The sequence below is a fragment of the Mastomys coucha genome, unplaced genomic scaffold, assembly GCF_008632895.1.
Source record: "Mastomys coucha isolate ucsf_1 unplaced genomic scaffold, UCSF_Mcou_1 pScaffold17, whole genome shotgun sequence".
NCBI lineage: Eukaryota > Metazoa > Chordata > Mammalia > Rodentia > Muridae > Mastomys > Mastomys coucha.
This window is the reverse complement of record NW_022196899.1, coordinates 22,108,468-22,128,892: the sequence shown is the minus strand read 5'-3', so window position 1 is coordinate 22,128,892 and position 20,425 is coordinate 22,108,468. Positions and strand designations below refer to the sequence as shown.

Sequence of the window (20,425 nt, the reverse complement as noted above, 5' to 3'; positions counted from 1 at the left end):
CACAGCTCCCTTCAGTTAGCTGAGTATCTCTTGGGTTTGTGGCATCTGTAGGTCACACAGCTCCCTTCTGCTTTACTAGCTTTAGGTGGCTTTTTTGCACCCCAGTCCTGTCAGAAACTTTGTTCTCTGAAAGGACTACAGAACAGTGTTCATTTTCTCCCTCTCTCCCTCCAGCTCTCTCCCTCCCTTCCCCTCCTCCTGCCCTCTGGCCCTCCCTCCCTCCCTCCCTCCCTTTCCCTCTTTCTCTCTCCTTCCTTCTCTTTTTCACACTCTAAAGATACATGCATGCACTCATGTCACATATATTATGTATTTATTACAAGTAAAGAAATATACACATTTATATATGAGAATATCTTATGTGTAAAAAACTAATATTTGAAATAGGCATGCACATGCATATTATATGGTATATGATGTTTTATGATGTTTATATGATGTTTATATGATGGTATATGGTATATGTAAGGTTTTAAATGGCTTTCTAAACTGTAGTGAGGCATCTAAAATTGAGAGAATGAAAGTTAAAATGGGTGAGTTGTTTGTCCCTAAGTCATTTTTTTCTTCAATCTATTTCCAAGGGTCAGGATTTCTTTTTGTTTACAGAAAGTAATTATCATCAGCAGCCAGGGACCAGATGCGCTGGGCAGGCTCTAACATGCCCTCCATCACCGCAGTGTGGACACTGATGTGAGGTGCAACACAAGCCTAGTTCCAGAGCCCCGTACTGAGGATGCGTCCTGCAGGCCTAGCTGCTCCTTTATATGGATTATCTCATTTATTCCTGGCATTAATTTTCCACCAAAGCTACAAAAATTCCTAACAACTCAGTGGCTTACGCAATGCAATCCAATGTATCTTATAGACTGTCGGGTTAGAGGTCTGGTCTGAGTCCCTGCAAACTAAAATCAATATGTTAGCTGGCTATGTTCCTTTCTGGAAACTGGAGAAGAAAAGCCTTTGGTTGGTCGTAGAATTCACTTCCTGTGGTGGGTAGGACTCTGAGAGGTAACGACTCTTGGTTGACTGGCTGTAAAGCCAGGCTGCTCAGTTGCAGAGGCCAGCATGCTCTTTGGCGAAGGATGGCCGTCCTCCATCATCATAGCCGACAGTGGCTGCCATGTCCTTGGCACATTGCAGTCCTCAGGTCCTGACAAGTTTGTCCCTTTCAGGAAAGTATGATGTTAGACTTAACACCTCTGGATGAGCCTGGAACGTGCCGCTCCATCTCAAGGTCCTTAAAGATGTCATACCTGCCAAGTCATCCAGGTGGTGTGGCTGTCTGCTTAGTCTGAACAAGTTTTGTTCATGACAGGGAAATTTTATGAAAACCACTAAGCACAATGAAGTCCCAACTACACCCATTCACCCATTTCTAATGGCAAAGAGCTTGGCAGGAACAGGGAGACAGAGCTAGGAAATGTATTGAGAATTCAGAGGGGATCTTGCTCAGTCCAGGCCTTGGGTTCCTAAAAGCTTTGTCTATTCTCTCAAAGACCCCGTTGTTCTTCATTGTTTGAATAAGGGGAAATGTGGAAACAGACAGAACTTGTACAGAAGGCAAGTGGAAGGAAATCTACAAGTCTTTTTCCTAAATTTCTTCACAGGGCACGAGATTACTAAGCTGGAAGCATTTTCAAAAATCAGTTTTTACTTGGGACTTAAATAAATTTTGGTCAGAGAAGCCAGTTCCCATGTCTAATTTAAAATATACTGCAGATAGACATGGAAGGATAGAGTAGGAAAAAACATGGAGAGATGCTCGGTGTGACAGCTCAGCAGCTAAAGGCAAGTGCCACCAGACTTGGTTACAACTTGTGTTCAGTTCCTGGGACTGACAAGGTGGAAAGTGAGAACTAACTCCTGGAAGTAGTCTTGTGTGCACATGTGCACTGTGACAGGAACACATGCACACTGGATACACACGCACACACACACACACACACACACACACACATACCATATACTACAGTCATACATATACTACAGTCTCTCTCTCTCTCACATACATACACACACACACATACACTCACAAACCATATACTACAGTCATACATACACGCCATGCACTATAGTCTCTCTCTCTCACACACACACATACACACATATACACACACACATACACACACACCACATCACACACATAACATACACAGACACACACACAATACATACAGATACATATCACATACTCGCAGACACATACCACGCACATGCATCATATACATCATACATACACCACACACACATCATACAGACACACGCCACACACAAGCACATACCACACATCACATACAGCACATCACACATCACACCTATACACAGACACACTCACATCCACACACACCACACACATACATATACTACACACACACACAAAGAATAAAAATGTTAAACGAAATAAGGAAGTAGGTGAACCTTAACATGAGAGAAAACGTGCCATTTGTTTTGTGGGTTAGAAGTCATGTGTCATCTGTTGGCATGGACAAGTAGTTGAGAAAGTCAGAAGACTGAGAAAGGGGTCCTAATGGCCTCCAGTATCCCTGTGCTCCAGTTCCTTTAGCTGTGAAAAAGCAGTAACAGCGGGTGACAGGGGGATGACAGGACTGGCATGCCATGACTGTTGACTGGAGATGCCTTGTGCTGTTTTTAAGTAGAGGGCGCACAGTGAAGGCCTGTTAGTCATATGACTGTCAGGTCATGACCTGGACTTATCAACAACCATCTATCGACTTTCCACACATCATTAATAATATCGGGAGCCACGTGCAAAGCCTGAGAGATGATCTGCACTCTGTGGCTGAGGAAGCCATTCTCAGGGAAGGTTATCCGGTCTAGGGCAGATATCCCAGCAGGGAACTGTTAAACCCCCACTGCTAAATAAAAGAACAAACTTTCCAGTGATGACTGATTGACTAGGAAAGCATATGATTTGCTTCCACGTGCTTCCAAAAGCCAGGACAAAGGTGAGTCTGCATCCAACTTTGAAAAAGGGTAGCTACATCTCATACTGTAGGGTTTTCAGTCAGAAAAGGGACTTAAGAAGTGCAAGTTTATCTGGCACCTCCATTTTCCAACAGAAGAAATGGAGAACTGAGAGACCATGCCCCTCATCTGAATTTTCTGTGCATCAGGGGCTCGTCCAGGCTGACACTCTAACTCTCCCGAGCACCATCCCCCCGCCCAAGCCCTTAAACTCCGGTGCGTCCACAAAGCTGAAATGTGCCATTCTTTATAGCTGTCCCCACACCTTCTGTGTTCTCTTCTTAGGCAGACCCTTAGCTCTTGGAGAAAGCTCGTCTTTGGTCTCTAAAGCACAGGGAAGTTACAGAGCATGAACATGTGCCCTGGGCTGGTGGTGCTGTTAAGCCCAGTCCCTTTTGACAATATCGTCTAGACGTCAGGTCTACGACTGCTGCCTTCCCATAGCTGCGGAATCCGTACAGCATCCCTGTAGTTACTAATTTCAGACTCATCGTTAGTAAACCATCGTTACAGTTCTCCCTGCGATAGCTTTATCCTGCGCTGTAGTACTCACAGAATGTCTATGTTGAGGCCATTCTTTAAATATGCATGTACAAATACATAACTGACATTTAAACATTTGCCCTCTAAGCCTTCCCCGTGTTGTCTTTTACTGACTCTGAGCTCCGAAGAGATCACTTCATTCACAGATCACCAGAATAAAGCCCAGATTGCCCGTGTTCTACCCCAGGAGTCCTTATGTTAGCACGGTGTAGAAAACACAAAGGTCAATGGATTTAGTATGAGTCTCAGCAGCACACACTGCAGTAGAACCCACACCTGAGCCTGGCTGATTCCTTTACACATGTGCTCCCTCATAAAGGAGCACTCGGCGCCATCCTCACCAGGTCAGTATTACGAGTATCTTAACGGGGGTAAGATTTGTCAACTTCTCTACCATTAGTGTATGCAGGGATTGGGGAGAGCTTGTAATCCGAGAAGAATGACACACCCTTTTGAAGGTTTTATTTGACAAGGGATTCTATCTACGGAGACATTGAGATGCCAGAGGAACGAAAACTCTGCAGCCTTCACTGTGCTCCACAGCGATTACCTAGCACTTACTACATTGGTTTCTTAACGTGTATTGGTTTGGCTGAACCATTTAAAATTAAGCTGCAGATTATTTGTGTCACCTCATTCCTAGTGACTTCCACAGGTACTCTCCTTAAGGAGAAGGCATCCCCCTGTCTGATTGCAATGTGGTCACGCTCATGACTACAACACCGGCTATGCCAACATTAGCTAATGTCATAATGTATGTAACATTAGCTAAGAGTCAGCCCAAAGTCATCATCCCCCAGATGGTGCTTCACGGACCATTTCTTCTTCCCATAGTCCAAGGTAACTTACCACAGTCAGTTCTCAGTCTACTAATCTACAACTGTCTTTCATTCCTGGGCGTTTTTGAACATTCCAGATTCACTTTTTTTGATTAGATTCCTGTTAACTTTCCCCAGATCTTGGGGGGTGGTAGGTATATTCCTGCAGTGGCAGGCCTATTCAAAACAGCAAATATCCTTAAAAGTCCGATTACTGAATAAGAACATGGGATTTGCTTAGCAGCCAAAAAGATTGGTAATTGACTCAGCACAGAGGTAGCCTGGATCTGTGGTTACTGCATCCAGTGCCAGCATATAAGCTCGCTCACTGCCTTGAAACAGGTTCCCAACCTCCTCAAAGCCAAAGCCAAAGGACCCCACGGTTACTGTACCTTGTCTTCTGACATTGTGTGTGTGTGTGGAGTTGTCCTCTTAACCCGGGTCCTGTACTGAATGTGGATGAGGAGCTAAGCAGCCAGAGTCCTCAGCTCTGCCTGGTTATACATTGTAGGAGGGGGAGGAGCAAGAGGTGAATTCTGAACTTCTACACAGAGGCTGAGTATTGATGGTAATCCAATCAATACACCCTTTACCTCACTGACCTGTGGCTTGAGAACGGTAGTAGGCCTCACAGATATAAGTTACAAACCAGAGACAGACACATTTTAAAGGCTGATGAGTGTGGCAGAAATGGGATAGACAGGTAAGGGGAGCAACCTGGGGGAGGGTCTTTTGTAGAAGCTGAGGCATGCTGTGATGTGGGGAAGACAAAGATGGGAGGGTGGAGGGTGGAGGGTGCAGAACAGTTTGCTCTTCAGAGAATTAGTACTGAGGGCTCCCTGGCCACAGACTGTGGAGGCCCTGGGTATCTATATGAGGGATGGAGGGAATCTGCACTGGGGTTGGAAGCACAGCATTTTACTGAGGGTGAATTTAAACCAGTGGAACCCTGTGACTTTTCTGTGTCTTAGGTTTGTATTGTTTGATTTTTGCCCTGATAAAGTAGAGAAAATAGCACACACATTTCACTTTGTTGAGGGGATGATTAAAGGAAATAATGTGATAAATGTTCAGGACAAAAAAAGTTCTCAGTAGGTGGTGGCAACATGCTTTCTTTCTTTTTCTTTTTTTTTTTTTTTTTTGTTTTTTCGAGACAGGGTTTCTCTGTACAGCCCTGGCTGTCCTGGAGATCACTTTGTAGACCAGGCTGGCCTCGAACTCAGAAATCTGCCTGCCTCTGCCTCCCAAGTGCTGGGATTAAAGGCGTGTGCCACCACCACCCGGCTGGCAACATACTTTCTATTGTTATTATTAATTCAGTGTATTTCAAGATGAGATTGCGGAGCCAGATGTGGTAGCACATATCTGTAATGCTTGCACTGGGGAGGCTGGGAAAAGAGGACTATGCGTTGGAGGCTCACTGGATCACGTGAGAGTGGCAGGCTAGCCCTGGCTACATAGACAGAGCCTGATTGGGAGAAGGAGTGTGCTTGTGACAGCCTTGGGTTTCCAGTGAATTCTGCTTACATGTCTTAACCCTGTTTCTTTCTAGGAATTCCCTATGGCATCTGATCCAAAAATAATGGGGGCGATGCCCAAGTTAGTCTAGCTTCACTGTGACTGCCAGCTGTGCTTGCTGGCATCCACTGAGTCCATAATGGAGCCAGTTCACAGTGGAGGAAAGGCAAGAACCCCTGGCCGAAGGACAGGGACATGGAGGTTGGAAGGAAACTGAGTTTAGTTGGCCTGACATTTTCCCACCTCTCCTCATTCATTCATTCATTCATTCATTCTCTGTCTCTGTCTCTGTCTCTATCTCTGTCTCTCTCTCTCTTTCTCTCTCTCTCTCTGCATATGTGTTGTATGCACATGTGCGAGTTCTCCTCTGTGTGGAGGCCGGGATTGGTGTTGAGAGCCTTCCTCTATTACCCTATACCAGTTTCTATTTGAGACAGGACCTCAGAGAACCTGAAAGCCACATGTGTGGGCAAGCTGACAGGCCAGCGGATCCACTCCAGTGCAGGAATTCTAGGCACTGCTGGACCACGTCTAGATTCTTGTTGTTTCTAATGTGCGTCGGAGACTTGAACCCAGGTCCTTCTTGCTTACCCACTGAGCTCCCTCTTCAGCCCCTCATTTCTGTGAGGTGACAACACAGGAATCAAACAATTCAGTTCAAAACCCAAACTTCAGCAGAGCTCAGCATGGTCGTATGCTCTAACTTGTCACCAATGAGACCTAGTCACCTCCTGCCAGGACTTTACACTGATGTGGGGACAGAGCGTGCAGTGTCTTAGAAGGCAGGTAGAGAGAGCGCTAATAGCAGTGACATTAATCTTTATAGCATCCTTTTTGGTGCCAAGAGCTGCTCAGCACTTCTCAGGGCTTGACCGGCTTACAGAGTGCTGGTGTGGTATTAGAAAGAGTTGCTGTGCTCCATTTTGGCACTAGGCTTTCTAGCACCCCAAGATGCACCAGGATGCACGTGTCCAGTCCTGCACAGCTCCACAGATGACCCAGAGGGGAGATGACCCGGTAACTATTTCCCACTGACTTCGCTCTGCCCCAAACACACTTGTGCCACAGTCAGGAATGACTGCTGCCCTGGGTTCTTTTTCTACCTTTGTCTCTTGAAGTCTGCTTTGAAGTGTGGCATTGGTCTTCACGGCGGCTGTGCCTGGGAGTCTGAGACGACTGTGCTGCTCTTCTTCGGGTGGCCAGAGGGCCAGGGATGCCGCTGCTCCCCCACTGCAAGCACAACTCCTTGAGGCTATGCAGCTTCTGGGAGTGGGCTAACACCTACCTATCTGCAGGTTGAGGGTGGAAGGAGCCTATAGCACAGGTTGATTGGGGCAGGTGAACTCAGGCCACAGACTGACCTCATGCAAGACTGCAATTGTAGTTCCAAGGTGCCCGGAGGAGCAGTGAGTTTCTGTGGGATAAAGTTCTGTTCATGAGCCTGCCTTTTTGCACTTTGCCCTGGGATGACGTCTATCTGCTGAGTTCTCAGAAGCATTCAGAGATCCCTCCTACACCACAAAACCAGCTCTGCTCGTGACCCATGATCCATCTGTCTTAGTGCCCCTGTGCCTGCATATAATTGTGCCCACGTTATATGCAGACACAGCCAGTACTGGGTACTAGAGATTGAGTTCAGGTCCTTCTGTTTGCAGAGCAAATGTTCTGACCCAGTAGGTGGCCTCCCTAGACCTGGCTTTATACTTTTAAACCTTTCAGGTCACATCCTGATTACATAGTTAATTAAGAGAGGAAACACCTGAAATTGTAAATGGTAACCTTGCCTCCTTTTCTCCCCTTTCTTAACTTTTCTTTTAGTAAAGTGACAGAAATTGTTTTGTTGGCTTTGTTTTCTCTCTAAGGGAGAGGAGAGGAGACAGCTCAGAGAAGCCTGCTGTGTTCCTCTCCCACTGAGGCAGGTGACGTAAGGGCAAAAGACAAGAGTGTAAACCGAGGGGACATGTTCTTCACAGGAAGAGCTCTGTCCTGAAGGGCAGGTGCCCTTGTCTGGCTTCCCTGGTCCTCTTGTCCAATTGCATGTTTTTGATTTGGAAATCAAGATTGATTTTAAATGTTAACTCGCACTATAAAACCTGCTTGCAGGTCTCCACAGGCCTAGTGTCCCCCACCCAAGCAGGGAACTCTCACTGTGCACCTTGGCCTAAGGGGCCCACTTGAGGTCTGACTCTGAGGCTTTCTTCTTCTCCTTCTCCTTCTTCTTCTTCTTCCCCTTCTTCTCTTCCTCCTCCTCCTCCTTCTTCTTCCCCTTCTTCTCTTCCTCCTCCTCCTTCTCCTCCTCCTCCTCCTTCTTCTTCTTCTTGTCCTTCTTCTCCTCCTCCTCCTCCTCCTCTTCCTCCTCCTCCTCCTCCTCCTTCTTCTTCTCCTTCTCCTTCTCCTCCCTCTCCCTCTCCTCCTCCTCCTCCTCCTCCTCCTTTTTCTTCTCCTTCTCCTCCCTCTCCCTCTCCTTCTCCTCCTCCTCCTCCTTCTCCTCCTCCTCCTTCTCCTCCTCCTCCTTCTCCTCCTCCTCCTCTTTCTTCTTCTTCTTCTTCTTCTTGTTTAATTTTTTTTATTAGATATCTTCTTTATTTACATTTCAAATTTTATCCCCTCTCCTCATTTCCCCCCCAAAAATCCCCCTATCCCATCCCTTCTCCCCCTTCTCACTAACCCACCCATTCCCGCTTCCTTGTCCTGGCATTCCCCTACACTGGGGCATCCTGAGGCTGTCTTTCTTACTCAGGATTCAGACATCTACCTCAAATTTGTCTGTCATAGTACTAGGGAGACAGACAGCAGCCATAGATATACAGGACCTTGTCGATCACCAGGGCGGGCTAGAATTCATGTGAAAGGCCATGGGAAATCACTGGAGGGACAGGCAGCAGAGAGCTATGATCTAGTGTTTGCTGTAAGATTGCCTCTAGTGGCTGGCACGCAGCCTAGCTGGCAGAGTACTTGCCTGGCATGCGTGAAGCCTCAGTTGAATATGATCCCCAGCACCTCAGAAAACCCAGTGTAGTGGCACATATGTGTATCCCAGCCCAGAAACAGGAGGGTTACGAATCCAGTCGTCCCTAGCTACTTACAGAGTGTCAGAACACTTAGGGTACAGGAAGCCCTGTCTCAAAGAACAGTAACAACCCCCAAAATAGAACAAAAAGATAATCCCTGCTGTTGTGTGAGGGGTGGGCTGGGTGGGAGCATCAGCCAAAATAGGAGAAACAAATTGCAAGGGCACGGTGACCACTCACGCTTGTTTCTGGCTGCCGGAACTAATGGTAGGGAGGAGGAGGAGCAACAAACTCAAGGTGTGTTTTGGTCTACAAAGAAAATGATAGTATTTTTAGGAGAGGGGGATAGGAGGTGACAGACCATTTTCCTGCTTGCTAACCTGGGGTAATGGACACTTAGAGGTGCTAGGGCTTTAATCTGTAGTAGACATCCAGAGCTTCCTCCCAGAGTAAGAGGTGGGCAGTAACAGAGGCAGTAACATTCCTATGTGAACACAGATATGAGTCTGTGCCTTCTAGTGCGTGTGTCGTTTTGTTGGGTTTTGCTTTGTTTCATTTCAAGACAGAGTCTTCCTGTGCAGCTCTGGCTTTCCTAGAACTCACTATATAGACCAGGCTGTCCTTGAACTCATAGATCTACTTGCCTCTGCCTTCTAAGTGCTGGATTAAAAATGTTTACCACTATAAACACCCAGCAGTGTTTATAGTTAAAAACAAACCACTTTCCCTAGGAAACAAAAAAGTTGCTTTGGGGCAATGCATTTCAATTTATTTTGTGAATGTCCCTGGCAAGGCTCCTAGAAATTACTTGTTCCACTTTTAAATCAATGGCAGGTAGAATTAGTCTCAGGAATCAGTTCAAACTATCACTTTGCCCACTGATAAGGAAAGGCTCAGTGACTCTGGAATCACGTAACTTAAGTAGACTTCACTGATTAACACAGCCTTCTTACTGAAGGCTCCTGATTACACCTTCAACCCTGTAGGACATAAATATCTTCTCTCGGTAGTCTTTGTCTGAGAGTGGAAGATCCTGATAATTGCCATTAAGGTGAGAGGGAGCTTCATAAACAAGGCAGTAAGCAACACTGAGAATCCTACCAACAGTTTCTAAGCCACCCAAAGCACACATTATAGTTCACAACTTCACTGTGTTGTGTTGAATTAAATAATTAAATAAATCTCAGAGTCGTGGTTGCTACCCACCTCAATGGTTTACATTCCCAAATGAAAGACACACATCCAGCCTTTGTATTTTTTATTGGTTCTTTTATTTATTCACATTTCAAATGCTATCCCCCTTCTTGGTTTCCTCTATGCAAACGCAAACCTCCTATCCCATTCCCCTCCCCTTGCTTCTGTGAGAGTGCTCCCCCACCCACCCACTCCTGCTTCACCACCCTAGCATTTCCCTACGCTGGGGTGTCAAGCCTTCACAGAGACCATGGGCCTCTCCTCCCATTGATGCCAGATAAGGCCATCCTCTGCTACACATGCAGCTGAAGCCATGAGTCCCTCCATGTGTATTCTTCATATTTTAATATGCCTTAATAATCACAATAGCTGGGTCACTGTCTAACCTCCATGCAGTTAATCTACCTATCACTTACTAAATTTTATATTCTACCTTGGCTGCCCCAGACACAGTTGGGCGGCCCTCGAGCAGCCCTCCGGCAGCCCTCTCCTGGCTCCTTCACATGGCTGTTATGCTTCCCTGTCCTCTACTCTTCTCAGGCATGGCATGTCCTCTCCTCCACACTCTCCCAGCATGGTGGATCTCCTCCTCCTCCTTCTCATTCCCAAGCCCTGGAGTCCTCAAGTCTTGCCTCTGTCTGCCCTGCCCAGACATTGACGGCCAGCATCTTTACTTACTAATCAGAAGCAAGTGAGGGCAGGGTCCCTCAGCGTCTTCCATGTAGACATTCATGTAAGTAGTTTGGGGGATGAAAACTAACCTTAGAATACAAACAGCATTCGGCCAAATCCACTATCCTGCAGTGTCTTCATCTTCACCATGCCCAGGATGAGGATGAGTGAGATGTTCCTCCTCTTAGCAGAGGGAAGGCCAAAGTTTCCCAATAGAAGGATCAGCCTCCAAGGCTCTGGATCTAATCGGTTGCAGAGCGCAGTTACTTCAGTCAGTTCTTTAACAAATACATGCAGATTATCAACTATGTGCCAAGCCTGGCAACAGTGGTGACCTGGTCAGGAAGGATGCTGTCTGTCTCTGGGCATTCGCTTTCTGTAGGATTTGAGGTCGACACTTTAGATCCTATCTTGAGTATTTTTGAATTTGTCTAAGGGACCACCCATCAGGGGCTGAGGTAGGTTCTCACAGGAACACATCAAACAGTGAACAACAACCACAACCTTGAGAACCACAAATATTTACTGAACACTGCCTGAGTACAAGAGCTTGCGTGGTATCGACATGCTGTAGAGACGATAGATCCGACCTTCAGGCTCAAATAAATTGTAAAGATTGTTGGTAAGTTTAGTGTGCTTAAGTGTGTGTCAGCACCAGGTATATAATATAGAGGATGAAAGTAGCTACACACCCTCTCTTCAGTTTAGCTATGCTGTGTGTGTTATTGAATTGCACCTACCTGTCACTTTCTCCGTGAGGTGCTTTTATATATTTTCTTTTAAAATACAAGGTCCTTTTTGCTTTATATTTCCTTTCCCTGATGTTGTTGGAGACAGTCAAGTTCATTTTCTTCTTACATAGTATCTACATAGCAGTAATGGCACCTCTGTGTCGGAGACTGAGACATATGTGTGGGTCTTGTGACCAGTCAAGAGGCTGCTCCAAGTTAGACAGGTCCGGACGGTTTCACCAGTGGATTTATGTGGCCCGAGCAAAGGTGTGCAGCACACAAATGGTGGGCTAGTCTTTTAGTTCTTTCAGAACTAGTGAATCCATAATGAAAGGAAAGAAGTGGCAATCAGAGGACCTAAGAGCAGCAATTGTTTGCCCATGTGCATGTTCTCTGTCTTCTCTGACTTCTGAGGCTATCACTCAGCTTATCGATTCAGATAACGAAACCCTGATCCATGCTGTGTAACTCAGATGGCTAAGTCACTTTTTACTTGACCTGTGTCCATTTCCTTGGACTATCCCAATGCTCTGAAAAAGCTTTCTAGGGAGGTCATAGTTCTCACACCCCACAGCTCCAGGGAGGAGCTGATGATCCACTCTCAGGATGATCTGTTCAGAGTATTCCACCTAGAGCTATAGATTCCAACCACATGCTCAAGTTGGGGAATGTGGACTTACTTTGAAGCGAGCCTGAAGGCTTATTTATTTCAAAGAAAGTAGGCAGTCTTGAGGCAAAGCGCTGAAGAATAATTAATGTATTACACACCGACTCCACCTCCACAGATGCTTCTCCCACCTACATCCACTTACCCCCATATAGCAAATGATTCCCTCCTGAGCTCCACCTCCTTCAGATTTAGCTAGCTGAGCTAAAATACCCATTAGAACCTCATTGTTTTGGGTTGTATTTGTGTTAATGAGGATTCTCCCAAAAGGTAATCCTGTAGTCTTTCATATTTCAAACTAATGCCATCTCCTAAGGGCATGACTCTCACACGGGCTGTATTATAGTTCTGACTTCACAGATGGTATTTGAAACAGTTTAATGATCTGTTCAAAGTCACAGGATTAGGTAGTTTCTAAGAACCAGCTGAACTGAGATTTTTGCTGTGGCCTTTTCTGCTTTGTCTTTGCTGGAAAACCTACATCTTATTCGTGTGGCCCACAGCATGGGATGTTTGGTCCTTTCTACGTTTGTATGCTGCAGACCTCTTATTGAACAGTTGATAACTAGTCTTGACCACCATGAAGAGACATTTACACTGCCAAGGGTCTTTGGTTTCTCCTATCGTAGCCCCACCCACAGTCAGCATGGGGATTTTTCTGTTAAGATCATCCACACAATAAGAACTGTTAGATTCTCTTTGTTAAGGAAAGATATGGTGAGTGTATTGTTGAAGATGTTGGGATTGAGTCATTGAAATGATTCAGCTTTAGAAGTCTTTATTTTAAACAAATGTTAGAAATAAATTACTGGTCACAAAAAATTGCTTGATTTGAATTTCAGCTGGGCGTGTTGGTACAACTTTTAACCTGGTGGTTAGTGAGTTTAAGGCCTGCGTGAATCTACATAGAGAGGTCCTGGCCAGCAAGAGCTACACAGAGACCTTGTCTCAAAAAAGAAAGATTTTGATTTCAAGCCTTAATTAAAATTTGTATCTTTAAGAAAGGTGCAAAAGCAGTTATGCTAATAATAATTAGGTCACTTGTTCTTAGAGCATGTCTTAGAGGTAGATAAGCCAATAAAGAACTAAAGCCTGAATTTTGATGTCATACATTTTGAGAAAGAATATCTCATAAATATAAGCCGTTTTTCTGGCAGACGATACGATAAGTGTTGATTGTGTGAAGAAAGAGATGGAAAAGGATGAAAGGGTAATAACAATAATAATAATAATAATAATAATAATAATAATAATAATAATAATAATGATAAGCCAGTGTTCTAGTCTCCAGGCAGCCTGATGAGGCTGTCATTGACGCTTTGGTGGGATGCTCTGGGACATAAATTGACTATTTGCACTTCCTCTGGAAATGGGCCTTAGCAAGGAACAAAGGAGGGTAATTGTTATCTAGGTACATTCTTAAAGGAGTATCCTGTGTTACCAAGAAGGGAGACCAATAAGCATACTGTTTCTTTTATTTTCTAATTCTCCTTCTCCTTTCCTCCTCCACCTGTTGTTTCTTTTGTCTTTTGAGACAAGGTCTCAAATATCCCAGGCTGGCTTTGAACTCTGGTCTTCCTGCTTCTCTGTCCCTAATGCTGTGGCCACAGAGGAGTGTCATCACACCTGGCTTCTTTTCCTTCCTTTATAAGTTATCTAGAATTTGGTCCAGCAGTTCTTTGTGGCTAGGTTAATGAAGAATTAGTGACTTCTGATGGATAACGGTGGGATAACCTGGAGATGCTCACATGATCCAAAGTGAAGAACCAGACAGATATCAGTCTCAGGGGACCACTCTCTTTTACTCTGATGACTTTAATGACTTGTAGTTTAGTAAAAAACACTTTAGAATGCTTTGTAGGCTGAAGTAAGAGACTATATCTATGAAACAGACAAGAATTTAAATAGATATGAAGGAGAAGGAGAAAGAGGGATGTCCAGGAGTCATAATAATCTAATAATACAATACTAAGTCTAGAACCACAAGAGAGCACCAGAAAAACCTGGAATGTGTAAAGAAGTAATGAGTATAACAAAAGAAGAATAAAAAAACTGAACTCCTTCCTCCAATGAAAGGCATAAACTTTCAGCAATAAAACACTTTCTTAGTATTATGCTTTATGAAGAATGAATGTATATATGGCTATATGCATAAATGCATTTACATGCACAACATCATGATCTCAGAAATGACACAAAGGAGAATAAAAGTACACTAATAAATCATATAATGTTCCCTGCGGAAGGAACTTGCTACAGTGGGGAAAAAAAAAAACCAAGACTGTTTCTCTTATATCGTCATGTTCTCAAAACTGCTCTGTTTATAATTAAATCACCAATTACAACATTGGCTGGAGATTTGTTTTTTTCCTAATGAGTTTTAGCAGGAAAAACTTAATGTAGTAGCTATGGCTGGCACTGTTTTTGAAGGCCATCGTGATGGGTATAAAGTGTTGGCTGATCTTGTTTCTCAACGGGAGACGATAAAGAGAAACAGCTTCATGGACAAATGTAACCATGAGGACGAGGGATGAAGGAAGGACAGGCATGTACGATAGTCCATGCTTTCACTGATGAAGGACACCAGCTCAGAGGCTCAGTGTAGGGACTCTAGTAGCCAGGAGCATGACAAACATGGCTCTTGCAAGCTTTGCCACTCCTCTATTCCCTCTGCTTTGCTAAAAACCATTTGATTACATTCCTAAAGCTAGCCATCAAGGTTTATTCCCTTATTGGCCACAGTCTTCTATTGAGGCCGAGTATCACAATCTAGCTATCAAAGTGTTTAAGTCCAGCAATCAGAAGGTCCCCTTGTGCTCACCTAATTAACGTGTTCAAATGATATGAAACACTTCATCCTAACACAGAGTTTGAACCTTTAAAAACTGCTATTTACCTATGGGCCATGGCTATATATTTCCTCTAGAGACAGTACTTTGGCCCTCTGGGACACATATCCCTTCCCCCTCTCCCTTCTTCCCTTCCTCTTCTTCCTAGCACTCTATCTCCTATTTTTGTTGTCCCTGACTTTCTGCCCTTTCTTCCTCTGGGACAGGGGGGCAGGCTTATCTAGTCTCAGTAGGAGGTCTGTGCAGAGGAATTGTCTCAGGCTGTAAACATCCTGGAGGAGGAAGCTGTGATAACAGCTTCTGGACACACTGGTCAGTCATTGATAGACACTCAGACTTGGACTCGGAGTAAGAATTTGCCTTCCTTCTGAGCCTCACGCAGAGAAGGCTTTACCAGTTCCATGGGTCTGAGGCATCAGGGTCCTTTGTATGGCTGTGCCCATGTCAGACTCGGGACTCAGAAACCCATCACAGAAACTCAAGGAGATTATAAAGGGTACTTCATGGTGAGTCGTCGGGCCATTTTCAAAGAAGAGAAACCATGAAGAAAGACTTGATTTGAATCAACTGACACCCATCCTGCGGACTGGAGACCCAAAAGGAATCAAAGGAAAAGGAGGAAGTAGCCCATGGTTGTGGTTGTCATGGTTTCAGGAGCTCCATCATGCCGTCTTCTCCAACAACAGACCCAAACTGCTGTAATTACAGGAAAAATAAGTAGATTTTTTTTTTTTTGTCTCGAGTTATTTCTCTCAAATACTTTGTCAATGTTGTCACAAAGTCTGTCACATACAAATTGCTCAGCCTCCATACCTACCCATGAACAGTGAAACTAGGGCTCAGAACTATCAGAATCCTGTTCTTGTGTTTAACCTTTTGAGCCATAACGTAGGATACACATACATAAAGAATGGCACTGCACATTTTAGAGCTGCTCCAAGCCATAAATCCCCTTACATGTGCAATTATGTTGAAAAGGACACAATACATTCAATTTTACAGCTTATTATTCTCTATTTTAGCTAAGCAGAAATTATCATATGAGTAGTACTAGATGCTGTTGGTGTTTTATTTAAAAATGAGGCAAGAATAGATAACATAAAATATACTATTTAAAATATATATTTTTAAAATTTAGCATGTAAGACATTAGGCATTATCATTAGTATATATTTCAAATAGGTTTTTTTTTTTTTTTTTTAGTAGATTTTCGTTTCCCTTTGTCTCTTCAAAACTCTTGCTTACCAATCCCTTCCTGTAACTCCACTCCCCCATTTCTCTTCTTCTTTTGTATCCCATGGGTTCCTTTGTCATTTTTATTCATTAGCTATATATTTCCCACTCTTGGTCTCCTTTCTAGTTTCTCAGGCTTCATCTATATTTACACACACACACATACACACACACACACACACACACACACACACACACACACACACACAGGCTTAGATTTTTCAAAACCTACTTTTAATGAGGGTTCTTAAACTCTTTATCCTCCCTTCCAGCCCACTCCTCACCAGAGGTAGTAGAAAGGAGAGGTTGATAGAGCAAAGGAGGGTGTGGGCCTGTTTAAAAACAGTTCTTTGGGAAATTCCAATCTACATTGTCAGGATATCAGCAGTTCAGTTCGCGTGAATCAGCAGCTGCAGCCCCATCCACTCGCAGACACCATTCAAGAATCAGCAACCGCAGGTTGATCCAGAAGAAACTAAACAGCTCTGCCAACTGGCTGGAATCTGTGGAAGCAGCAAGAAGCCACTGGAACACCACAAGAAGTTCTTTGGTCGTGACAAAGACCAACAAAGAATGGCAAGGTGTACCAGTACCATCCAGCATCATCCACTGTCCTTTTGACTCCACTTATGTCCTTTCCAAACATCATGTGTTCTCTGGTAAAATATCACATGCCTGTTTCCCAGGCTGCCTCCAGAAAAACACCGCATGTCTGTTCTTAGCAAGACATCCTCACATGTATCTGCTTCAGCAAAAAACATCCTCTCATAAGACAGTTTACAGAGAAACATATCACATAACACAACTGAATCGCCAAAGAAACCAAAATTTTCCACTTCACACGCACCGCATACATGTATACATAACAAATTAGGATCTACACATACGAGAGAATATATGGTTCTAGTGCTCTGAGTTTGGGTCCCTTTCTTAGTATTGCTTTCTAGATCCATCCATTTCCTGAACTTTTTATAATTTTGTTTTCCTTTATACCTGACTACAATTTCATTGTGTCGATGTAACAAATGTTCATTATCCTAGGTTTCTGTGGGCTATTAGACCTGTAGGACTTCGCACTCCAATGGTAGGTTTGTGGCTCTAGTTAAGGATGAGTTAGTTACCAGGATAGGAGCTTTCAAGCCTTCCCACACTGGAACTACAGGTGCCAGATGAAAGTTACCAACGAGTGTGTACCATGGCCAGACCTATTCATATACTAGGATAGGAACTTTCAAGCCTTCCCACACTGAAACTACAGGTGCCAAAGAAAGTTACCAACTAGTGTGTACCATTGCCAGACGTATTCATACTTTCCACTTATTCTTTTATTTTCAAAAATATGTATTTTATTTGACCATCAAGCTAAATACAAACACCTGAGGCCATTCTCTTTGGGAAAGATTTATAAGTCCTGTGATGAGCTACAGATGTCCCCGCCTCTACCTGGGCACAAACATCTTTAAAGACACCTTTGGGCTTTCCGCTTGGTTATTGTTCCTGTCTACCCTCCTGTTTCCTTCTATATGGCACAGAAATCCACAGCCAATTTTACAGTTCTTCCATGCATGCTCAAGTACCTGGCTGGACACCTTTGCCCAGTGCTGCAGGCTTCCACATGTCTAAGATCCAACACAAGGGAGAACCAGGTGCCTCACCACCTCAGCCATGTCAGATGATCCCCTGATGACCCCGAATGTGCTAAATATGGCTTTGGAAATAAGGGAAGTTAACCCTTCTAGAACATTTCTTCAAAACCCAAGCCTTTGGAGCACTAGAGGCCTGGCTTTGTTATTTGTCTGAAGTAAGTCTTGCTTCATTTTTTTTAGATACCATTTGTAAGACAAGCCAGATGAGCTCTCATTATTGTCTCCTGCAAGACGGGGAAGAGCATCCCTTTTGTGGGATGGCTGTAGGACAAACTAACCTAGTCTGGATGTGGTGCTCAGAACAAAGCAGAACACGCCGTGATCTGAGCACACCGAGATCACTTGTTGGTGTTGGCTATTAATGTCTCTGTGCTCTCGGTTTCTGTAACTCTCTCTTTTCAACAAAACACACTCTCCAGCAGCTGACATGGACTCCTTGGGACCTGTGAGCTGGCTAGCTAGAGAAGCCATGCTCTGTTTTGCCATCTACAGCTTGTCATGTTTGTCGTCATGAAGTTTTAAATTAGAAGAGCAAGGGGCCTCTTACTGAGTGGGTGTCCCCTAGACTTGTACTGTTTATACCCCAGAGGTGTGACAGTCTGTGTGGCAAATTGTTTTGACAGATGTGTATTGATGGCAATTTCTCGGTGAGTACTGTCCTTAATTAATTAATCACCAGGCAATTTAACCTAAATTGAATGCTAGTGCTGCCCACAGAAAATTTTTGTTTATAATCCTTGAATCATCCCGGTTTAAATGAAGTCAATTAAAATGCTCTGTTCCTAACCACTTTTTCCAATTGAATGTACCTAAATGGACACAGTACTCTGCAGGGCATCTTTCTCTTATGAGTTTGTGTCTCTGTAATGTCCTTGGGTTAATCATTTTCAGATACTCTTTGAACTATTTTCTCTCATTGCCTTGAAAAGCATTTGCAGTTCATTTGCAGGCTGCTGAGGGAAGCTGATGAGGTGGACATAAAAAAAATGGGAGCGAAGATCATGAGGTCCTTGTTGAGGGTTAACAAACAATGTTGCTCGGTGTTATTGATCAACAGGTCACCAGTGAAAGGAGCAGTGTCAGGGCCAGAGGAGTCGAATGTCAGCTGTTTGTGAGATAGGAGTTCCAGGAATGTACGGAAACAAGCAGATGGTGCAACCCCATGTGGACAAGTTGTTGACCCAAGGGCTCCTTTGTCTCGTGGATCTCTGAAAAATGACCCACTTCATTAGCCCTGTTCTCCCTGGAAAGCTGTAAATGCTTGTGAAAACACTGAATGCACCTCTTCAGATACCCTGAGAGTCAGGGATAAGATTAGCATGATAAGCCCAAATGGCATGTCCCCTTTGTTCCCAGCTTGAAGTCACCTCCTGCCTTGGAGCAGGGCGGGTGGATTTGGTCTAGCACTATGAGGTGTTTGGGGTGGGAAAGCAGCATATTGGCTGTTCAGAGATCCAAAGCAAGGCTTGAATCAGAGTCTGAGGTCACTGCAGCCAACGATGCAGCTTTGTGGTCCTCAGAGCAGTACTATGAGCCGCTCTGAGTGTTCAGGACTGCACCCGAGTGGAAGTGTATGAGCTATCCTCTCTTCCCAAAGTGTGCAGTCTAGCCTGTGACTACACTGTCTTTCCCCTCACTTCTTTCTGTCTTTTAAAACTCTTCTTAGGAGATTCTTTCTGTAATAAAAGGAGAGAGCACATGCTTCTTTCTCTCTGAGCCATCTGCAAGGATCCATTCAACACACCAAGGCCATTGCCTCTGCCTTGCCACTGTGGGGAACAAATTGCTTCATGTTTTGCCAGGTAGAGAGCTGGGTGTCTAGGAAGAGTCAGGTGGAGAGGAGGGAATACAGGCCTGGGCGATCTGGCACCAAGCCTCCTGTTGTAGCCTCTGGGCCACTTGAGCTACTCAGCTCACCAGGTAGGTGAGCTCTGAGAGGTTAGGTGCTAAGCTCCTGGGAGGTTTTTCATTTTTATGCTGTGAGGGTTTGCAAGGGTAAGGCCGGGTCTCCGGCTGGTGCTCCATTCTCGAAAGCACAGAGTCTCAAGTGCGCCACCGGGGTTCGTGTCCTGAGTGAGAGATTCTCATCCAGTTCATCTCTGGTGACGATAACCCTGGCAAGGAGGCCCTTCTCACCCTCCCGTCCTTACCACAAGCTTGCTAACTGGACTTACCCACCAGGCTTTTCAGATTTCTTGCCAAAGGAAAACCTGCTTTGTGTTCCAATCTTTTAGCTTGCTGAGCCCTGTCAGCTCCACCAGAGATAACTGAGAGCCCAGAAGACTGATATTTCAAATGTCTATTGTGTAAGGGAAGGAAGCAGCGTCTTAGCAACAGATCCGAGGCAAGGTTCTGTCTGCTGCCACTGTGAACTCTCACAAAGACTGCTACGGAGGAGGGAAGAGGGCAGGCAGAAACCAGGTGTGCAGTGAAAGTCCTGTATTGACAAGCGAAAACTGACTCTGAGGCTTGGGCCTTTTTCCTTTTTCTTTCTTTCCTTCTTCCCTTTTTTCTTTCTTACTTTCTTTCTCTCTCTCTCTCTTTCTTTCTTTCTTTCT

General features: G+C 44.5%; 1 protein-coding gene across 1 annotated transcript in view; it reads right to left on the bottom strand.

Annotated features, from left to right (window-relative positions):
• Slc2a2 (solute carrier family 2 member 2) overlaps positions 1-4,870 on the bottom strand; it is a 31,097-nt gene extending 26,227 nt beyond the window's left edge. Inside the window, exon 1 of the mRNA XM_031376485.1 lies at positions 4,739-4,870. Within this exon, the coding sequence (XP_031232345.1) occupies positions 4,739-4,753 (15 nt within the window). The 5' untranslated portion in view covers positions 4,754-4,870. The remainder of the gene's footprint in view (positions 1-4,738) is intronic.
• Positions 4,871-20,425: the final 15,555 nt, after the last annotated feature.